At 40.0% G+C, this 9,708-nt stretch overlaps 1 protein-coding gene across 1 annotated transcript in view; it reads right to left on the minus strand.

The window, feature by feature from the left end:
* The window catches only part of LOC119498410 (myomegalin-like), a 51,900-nt gene extending 42,432 nt beyond the window's left edge, over window positions 1-9,468 (minus strand). The window contains exons 1-4 of the mRNA XM_037787283.1: window positions 9,367-9,468; window positions 7,151-7,197; window positions 6,963-7,030; window positions 2,101-2,211 (exon numbers count right to left, since the gene is read on the minus strand). Of these exons, the coding sequence (XP_037643211.1) occupies window positions 2,101-2,211; window positions 6,963-7,030; window positions 7,151-7,197; window positions 9,367-9,416 (276 nt within the window). The 5' untranslated portion in view covers window positions 9,417-9,468. The remainder of the gene's footprint in view (window positions 1-2,100; window positions 2,212-6,962; window positions 7,031-7,150; window positions 7,198-9,366) is intronic.
* Window positions 9,469-9,708: the final 240 nt, after the last annotated feature.

Below are 9,708 nucleotides of genomic sequence, written 5' to 3' on the forward strand. Positions count from 1 at the left end.
GCCGGCAGCAAAACATATTTTAGCCACCTAAAAGAATCAATATCAGTTTAAGGGTACGCTATGTAAGGGATGATGTACAGCAAGCCGGTCATTGTTGTGAAATAAACCCTGACAGGATGATGTGGACCCCGGTGCGAAACGGAGGGGCCTTGCGTTGCCTCGAAGGGGTTTATTTCACAACAATGACCCGCTAGCTGTACATTATCCCGCTTATTACACGGCTACTTACTTAAGAAAACAATAATTTGACACAAAAATGGTCCGCCATAGTCCAACATCTGAATATGAAACGTATCTATACTCTTTTTGTCATCTGAGTCTGCTGGCTTTGGAGAGAACATAGATAAGTTTCACTTAGGTTTCACCCGTCGGAAAGGAGAAGGAAAGGGCTATCTAATGGCAAGATTTAGCTGTGAAAATATTCTAAATATAGCGTAAGGTAACTCCTGTCTGCTTCTCCAAACTGGGGGTGTACCGACCGTCATCTACTGTAAGGTAATACACTGACCGTGGACAAGTAACTCATACAACCCCACGTCAAAACACCTAAACTGTACCTTTAACTGGATGAAACAGAATTTATAATTGGCATTTTGAAATTGAAATCAGGAAGTATTTGATAAACACAAGAATGCACCGATACAACGTTTTCTCTCCCAATAGCGATTCCATTACCAGCGCTCTCTTTGTTCCACACACACAGCTGTACACCTCATTTGAAGGAACTTACTGCAATATTTTTAATAAATGAGGCCAGGGACTGCTGTGGCACTAAAGATTGAGTCAGTGGCCCAACATGACTGAATCAATGTACCTGATCATGACTGATACCCAATCTGCTTTATAAAGTCAGTATCAGCAGTAATACTGATCTAGTCTATCAGCTTGATACATCCGTAGATAAAAGATCAAGTAAACAAGAACACCAATCTGACGTACTTTACATTTTTGATAATTGGTGTTACAGACACATTTCCTCTGTCTATTTCTTTCTGTTCCAAAAAAGTAAAAGGGTTCAATACCCAGCCCTGCTAATGGCTCACATTATGCTGTCATGATACACTTTTTAAATTTCTTATCAAAAGGACTATTGCTGAGATTTAATTACAGGTTCACAGGTGTATATCTCACTTAGTCTCTATTTATCCAGAGTTGTAGTGTAATCTAGTTTAGTATCTCTGGGCTATGGAGTAAAACTGTCTAATTTAAGGACATAACGTAAAATAAAAAACCCAATATAAGAAAACAAAGTACAGCAAAACAGAGGTCCTGCTGGACAGATGTCAGCTACACACAAACTAGGGCTGCACAATTATGGCCAAAATGATAATCACGATCCCGATTATTCATTGATTTTAGGGACTAAATATTCTTATTTCATTTTCACGTTTAAATAAAAAGAGTGCCTCTTTCACTTCCATGAGTCATTGCTGCTAATGTACCAATTGTTGCATCAAAATAAGACTTGTCCTTATTCAAAGTGCATCTCCTAGAAGCAAAATAAGGTTGTACCAAAACTTTTTACACAAAATTAAATCAACAGCGCACTGCTTTCACTTTCACGTCTTAATGACTTACAATAAGGTTCTTCTTCACCTGAATTCTGTTCATTTTTTGTTTTTGCCCGACATGTATTATCACCTGATCGTGTTCATTTAATTGTGGGAAGCCAAAATCGTGATTAATATTTGATTAATTGTGCAGCCCTAACACAACACAAGGTTCCTCTTCTTCCAAAGAGCGTAGTCCTTCACAGGGCGGCTATATGTAAAAACAGCCACTTGGCAAAACAAACACATGACAGATCACATCACTTCAACCACATCAGTGTGACAGCTGGGTCAACAAACAGTGGAAGTGGCTCAGTAAAGCAACTCTTCAGGATAACATACCTGTATACTGTCATGATATCTATTTGATAATGGCACACATGATCTCTTTCGATTACCTACTCAGTGCCAAAATCCATCAACAAAGCAAAATCAATGATGTTTGATAATTTTGTTGTTTGTGAAATGACCCTTGGCCCCTGAAGATAGCAACTCCCCACACCACTGATAGTCCCATTCATCACCCGTCAAACAGGTTTCCTCTACTCACCGTACGATAGACATCCTCACTGCTCTCCTCGTACTTCTGCTGTATCCTCTCCTCCAGGAAGTAGATGCGGAGCTTGAGGCTGAAGTTCTCCTTCTTCAGGTCATTCAGGTGCTGTGACAAAGTACGGTAACCGTTAGACATGACCGTCAATGAGCACCGACACGGCTTGACATGTCCGATAAAGGTCAGAAATGAACAGTCGTCTTCGACCTCTCCGTATCACGGGGGAATACGGAGTCCATTTTAAAGGGAAGCGACTGTCATGGCACGTCCGTGTGTTAGAGTCCGGTAACCGTTAGACATGCTACCTCCTTCTCCAACAGAGCATAATGTCAAAATAAACTAATTATTTACAAAGTGGTATCCTAGCCTCTAACAGGCCATCTGGATACCATCTACAAACACACACTAAAACTAACACATCTGCACACACACTAGAGTCTATAGGGGTGTTTGCAGTGCAGAGGGCGACTCTGCAGCCCGGCCGGTCAGAGATGCAGCCATGTCAGCTCCATGGTGAGTTCTGGTCTGCTAGGGGACGGGACAGGAGCTTATTTTACAGGAGGAGACATCCCAGGAATCCCAGACTGCCAGGGGAGGTGGTGGAAGGGGAGAAGAGGGGAGGAGGGAGGGTGTAGGGGGAGGTGAGAGGCTCAGAGCTCACACACAGTCGTGATATGAAGGGAAATCTCATCCCTCTGCTAAACAGGAGCGCCAGGAGGAACAAACAGGGACATGAAGAGAAGGGTCAGATTTGAGTCCCCTTCTGTCCTTTTGTCAGCCTCCTTTGAGATGTATTGAAAATATATTTAATTTGTCCAGTTTAACCACTTCCTTATCTGTTTCTAACATATTTTTTAGAGTGGAGGTTGATCCCCATTGACCACACTAGCCAATCACAACAGTGACTCACATTCATTTAGTCCCAACTAAATTAAGGACATGATAATCTCAATACTATTTCTTTTATTTTGCTATTTTTGCACATTTATTACTTTAACACACTGTGCTAAGCTGTAAAAAGAGAAGGTTTGCTCTGGCCGGTGGGCGGTGCTTGGTTTTGGATTGATTGTTTTCAACGTGGCTGCCGGGTCACAAACTATTTCATTTTGCAACTTAACAGTACACTAAAATATGTTTCTGAAAACATTTGAGGCGAGAAATAGGCATCTTTGATTCATATTTGATCAGCGCTGCCTAATTTGACAGTTTGATCAGAGTTTGTGTGTTTCGCAATCGGTGATTGACGGCTGCTTTAGAGACAGCTCGGCTCTGTCTCTTTTTTTCCTTCAGGTGCTTTAAAATTTTGAAAATGCCATAAGAAGCACTAGGAGGACACAGAGGAACCTGTTTTTTAACAGATTATCAGTCTCATGCACTACTGTCAAGATATAGTGACTGTTTTACGTAAATAACTTTTTATTATATAGTATGCTCAAAGTGACCAACTGCAGCTTTAAGTAGAAGTACAGCAAAAATGTAGCATTAAGTATCCAAAAAGTAAAAGAACTCCTGCAGAATTACACATTTCAGAGAAAGACAGAAAACCCTGATAAACCCACTGTAACAATGCTACCTGCCCAGCACCAAACGACAGACACATTTAGTAACTAGCTAAAGCTTGCTAGTGAAGAAAGTTAATGTTAGTGAGCTGATAGTTGGTAGAGACCAAAATAGAGCTAAAAGGAGAGTAAATGTTGGACTTATAGTCATTTGGTGCAAGAAACACGAGTCCTAATGAATGCTAATGTTGCTTTGTGTCTGCTGGATGTGAAACTAGAGCTGCTTGCTAACATGTAAGCGATAACTTAATGACCGATACCATCATGTCAAGGCTGACGGCTTGTGTTGGGTTGTGTGTTTAGAAGGTAACCCCCACGTTGCGAAAATGTCTGAAAACTCTTGCGAGACTTGCTGCCCGACAACCTATCCTAACCTTAACCATTTGAGGTCAATGCCTAACCATAACCGTCTGGCGAGAGTTTCACAATTTGGTTGTTCATCTTCTAGACCTTATGTTGGTGTTTTTGTGTCCCCTATTGGCCAAAAACCCAACTACTGTAGCAAATGGAAAAGTTCTTGAGACACACTGAGTATTCATAGTATTGAAGGAGTCAATATCATCTGACATTTGAGAGAAAACACATCCACCAATAATTGGATAGAAAGAGTAATACTGAAATTCAGAAACTCCCTTCACAAAGCCAGCATGGGAAGGCAGCGGGGCTGATGGGAGCGGGACAGACAGGTGAGTGGAAAGAAGTTGGATGAAATAGGAGACCTGGGAGCTGTGAGCCACAGTGCTATTTATAGGGAGGTGTCCTGAATCTCACACAGCGGTGAATCCCTGAACGTCCCACAGAGAGATGAGTGAACAGTAAGAAAATAACAGAAGATAGGAAGACACGCTCCGCTAAGACTTTTTCATCTCATGATAAATGCTCGGCTAAAATAATGAAGTTCTAGAGAGCAAAGAGCATCAATAATGAAGTGACTGAGACATGTTACCAACATCATCATTAGTTCTTGATGCATTCAGTGAGTGTGCCCATTAAAGTGTCACGTTACGAGCTGTTGCTAAATAATTCTGAGCAAAGATAGGACCGGCGCCAAGCAGAGTCTCCACGCAACGTTAGGGATGACATCATAGGTAGTGTTTTTAAACTCTGCACATGACACAACTCATACACACTCACTTTACAGCTCCTCATCAAAGACAAGGAGTGACTGCATGGAAATGTGTGCGTGCAGTAGGCCTCTGTGTTTATGTCTGTGTAAAAGAGACACATCCAACAATTGACTCCTTTCAGAAAGTAACCTCATCATTCGTGACTAGTTGGTGTCACCTCCCGTTTTAACAGGGCTCAGCAGCACCTCCAGAATAACATTAAAGGACTGGATCACTGGTGGCACATTTTCAGTGACAGTTATAGTGCTTAGCTTGCGTTTTATTCTGATCTGGTATGCGTCTGAAGTATCGACAGTGTGTATTGAAGAGATAGTGGACTTGGAATCAATGTGACACAGTCTGGGTATTTCAGAGGATACACGCATTCCCTTTCTTGTCAAGAGTTTGATGAGAACATCAATTACACTCCCATGTCTGAGAGTTAATCATGAAGCTAGATCCTGGAGGTGATTAGCTTAACGTAGCATAAAGAGTGCTGGAAACAGGAGGAAACAGCTATGTTGAAGTTAAAAAAATCCACCAACCAAAATGCGAAAGCTCATAGATTATCACGTTTTATGTTGTTTCTTCCATTAGTACACAAACAGAAATGTAAACAATTTTTGTATTTACATGTAGGCCGACTATTTACAGGCTCGCTTTTTCCTCTGCTAACTTTCCAGACTTTACTAAACTAAGCCAACATATCCTCATCTTACGAAAAGTTATTTTATTTTTTCATGCATTTTCCTACGAATGTCCAGCAACTGGAGCGATCAGTGCCCTGAACAAGGCCCTACTACAGTGTTAAAATGTAAAATGTATAGCTGACACATCGTTTAAGACTGCAAGAAACACAGATGGAAGACAAGTGGGAGAAATGGACATTATTCAAAATCCAAAACAGCGACGAAGACGGCAGAAAGGACAACTGATTGAGTTGGAAATGACATGAGAATGTATGGAATAATGAAAGCGTAACTCCCAAACATGAGCCATGTTTGTATTGTTCCCGTTGTTCGTGGGTCTGAATGTGTACATGCCCATATGTTGTTGATATGTGTATAACCTTGAAAAACATCAATAAAAACTAAAGTGAAAAAAAAAATTTAAAATGTAGGGCTGTCCTCAACCAAGGAAATTCTTAGTCAACCAATACTCAAACAATTTTCTCGACTAATCGATTAGTACATTTAATCGATAGATCTGTAAAACTGAGTTTCTTCACAAAGAATCACAGAAAAGCACCACTTTAAATCTTTGTGTTTACCAGAGATGTGCTCATACGTTTTTTAGAAATAAGTCATTCAGCATGAAACATAAAAAAACAACTAATCAGCTAAAGAAATCTTAGTCGACTAATACCAAAACGACCGATTGGTCGACTAATCGACTAAGAGGGAGCAACCCTAATAAAATGTAACGCTGCTCTAAGAGACATTTAGAAAACTGTTGTCCAGCAAAATCAGAGCAAAAACAAACCTTTTCATGTTTTCCATCTTACATCCAAATAGTCTGTGACTTTTTTCAAATTCATATTCGTGATTATTTCTCTTTAACTTCATGACACCTGCGTTGTCAAATTTAATTTCAAGCTTAATTTAGCTACAGGTGGATCAAAGATCCTGCAGTTCGTAGGGAACCTTGTTAAAGTAGACTTTAGCAGGATAAATGATTACTGTCATATCTGGGTTTGAATTTAGGTCAGTAATGTTCTCCACGCTCATTACAACACCCTGCTGCCAAACATCAAAAGGATATATAATATAGTCTTTTTGTACAATGTGACTGGTACAATGCCCGATAATAGTGCAGCATGAGAAATCCTAAAGTGGGCCATGCTGTAGCCAGAGGCAGACTTTCACCAGCAGGAGGGTTCAGGGTGTTTTCCATCTGATATCATCAGCTGCAGGTGTTTTCCTTTTCTTAATCTTTTGGATATGAGCATGTATTTATTAGACATTCCTGATTTTCTTTCATTCAGTGATCTGATCCCATAGCGAGGATACTGCTTCAAAGCAACCAAATCCGCTCATTAGTTCTTGTAGGAAGACATGAAGCCACAAGATGGCACTGTAGAGCGTATTTTCATGGGACATATTATCGCTCACTAGAGTATTGTTCATTATGCTGAAGGACGAGGAAGTGTCAAATCACATCAAACTCAATGACAGTTCATAATAAAATCTCTCACCTGTTCAAACTCCTTGAGTGTGTGAAGCTGAAGAGGAGGAGCGTTGTCTGCTTCATTACTACACAAATCTAAGCAGAGGGGAGAAAGAGTATTAATCACTGGAAATCTCGGAGTTATCAGAGTAATTTATGTTTTTACAGATGCCTAATAGTGTTTCTTTTTTGTTTTTTTAAATGAGTGCTACGTACCTGTCATGTGACCTGTGATCTTGGAGGAAGTCTGCTCTTTGACAGCCCTGTCCAGAGAAACAAAGAAGTAGCATTGTCAACACTAAACACACTTAAATAAACACATGATATCAAAAAACCAACAGCAGCATATCCATCACAACATTTATATATGTGTGAATATCATACCAAATACGATTTGTATACGGCCAGTGTGACGTTATGTATGTATTAGAGCTGTAATGATTAATCAATTATTTGTCAAATTAATCGCCAACTATTTGGATCATCAATTAATCGGTTTGAGTCATTTTTTTTAAGGAATAAAAATCTAAATTCTCTGATTAAATGTGAATATTTTCTTTTTTTTTTTACTCCTCTGTGACAGTAAACTGAATATCTTTGAATTGCGGAAAAAACAAGACATATGAGGACGTCATCTTGGGCTTTTTTTTCACAATTCTTTGACATATTATAGACAATGAATAGATTAATCGAGAAAATAATCAACAATGTAAATAATCGTTAGTTGCAGCCCTAGTATGTTTCCTTATATTTTATCGTTGATCGGGATATATTACTATTATTTTATCAGTTATTATTTAGTTATCTATTTTCTTATTTGAATTTTGATTATACATTTTATGACATTCACATTTCTTGTCTACTTCTTGTATTGTTTCTTTTTGTATTTTACCGCTTGTATTGAAAATGACAATAAACAGATGGTCATAAAATAACTAAATAAATAAATACGCTTTGTAACCCTGAAAAGCAGAGAGCTCCTCTGGAAATTAAAAAAAGCCACTCAAATCTTTTCACTGTAACAGCATGATCTCATTTGCACCTCTGTAGGGAATCGGGGGTCATCAGGGATTCCCAGCAGGAGAGAGGAAGGATGGGAGGAGCAGCTGAGGGTCAAAGTTCAATTTAACCTCTCAGGCCTTCAAACTACCTGCTGAACTGGTAGGTGCTACATGACAGTTTGCAGTCAGCGGAATAATTATTCCCTTAATCTGGTTATAGCCAAGTGATTGACAAGTAAAGTACAATAAAACTGTGTGCACTGGTCACAACAGTAGCATTTTAAACCCACTGCATAACAGCACATTACTCCCCCTTCAGTCTCTCTCTGTGTGTAAATTCCCACCACAGCTGCTCCATCAGAAAATGTAAAGACAGTTGGTGCATGCCAGAGGATTAAAAGTTCACCAGGTGGATAAATAAATAGTCTACATGCTGCATCATTGTGGTGGGCAGGGTGTCAATATCACTACTTTTTCACTACTGTGTGTGGACTGTGCAAATGTGAGTGGGAATATAGTGGGATGGTCCATTTATAGTTACAGTGATTGTGGGAGGGATTTGGTGATGCAGTAACCTACATACACTGCAATAAGAACTGATGTGAGGGACTGCAATCTCTCAGTCTGAATTAATAATAAGTAACTCTTCTACTGTATATGTGATGCATAACGTGGGTTGTGATGAGTCCAAACGTTTTGGATTATTAAAAAGTCATGCATTCAGTCATTAATCTGTTGTGCTCTCTCAGCACCTAAAGGAATTTAATCTTAGTTATTACTTCTGGACCTGCTACATGAAGTGTCTCCCATAAAGGCTATTATTGAGGCCACTGGCTATACAGATTTTGACTTTGATTGCCATATTGCACCGGGGTGTCTGTATTATCCCCCAAAATGCATTCATAATATGATTTTCTGATGAAATATATGGTATTAGGACGCGCTTCAGGAGGCTAATTTTGTCCTATACTTTGGCACAAATGAACTTACATCAGCACATATTTTAAAGGGCCCTATTGTGGATTTGGGCAATAGGGCCCTTTAAAATATGTGCTGATGTAAGTTCATTTGTGCAAAGTATAGGCCAGTATTAGCCTCCTGAAGCGCGTCCTAATACCATATATTTCATCAGAAAATCATATTATGAATGCATTTCATAAAAATACAGACACCCCGGTGCAATATGGCAATCAAAGTCAAAATAGCCAGTGGCCTCAATAATAGCCTTTATCCACTGATCCATAATAAAGCATGCAGATGGCTACTGTATATAGCCTCCTATGTGGTACAGCCACGGCCTCTATTACACAGGAGGATGATGCACGACTGTTTTATGATACAACATATGATAGAAGATAACGGCATTGTCACCAAAAAGGGGTTTTAATTCCCCCAGACCTCGGTTTATGAACACAATCGGCTAAACCTCACCTCTCTGACTCGCCCCAGATTTGCTCCGGAGGCGATGAGCTCCAATCCATAAAGGCTGCTCCTTCAGTCAACGGGCATCCATGCCTTCAAATCACCCGTCCATTATTCAGTTCAGAGAGAAAATACAACCACACAGGGACATGTTACTGCGCGCTGTCGACGCACCGCGCACCGCTCAGGTCTGGAGGAGGAGGAGGAGGAGGAGGAAGAGGAGGTGTGTGTGTGTGGATGAGAATAAAAGCCCCCATCCTACACAGAGCTGCAGAGCCCCTGCTGTTCAACCAGCCCACCAGCAGATGAGCTGAGAGGAGCAATATGCTGCTTCAAAAGTGAAAACGCTTT

Source organism: Sebastes umbrosus, chromosome 12 (assembly GCF_015220745.1).
Source record: "Sebastes umbrosus isolate fSebUmb1 chromosome 12, fSebUmb1.pri, whole genome shotgun sequence".
NCBI classification, from domain to species: domain Eukaryota; kingdom Metazoa; phylum Chordata; class Actinopteri; order Perciformes; family Sebastidae; genus Sebastes; species Sebastes umbrosus.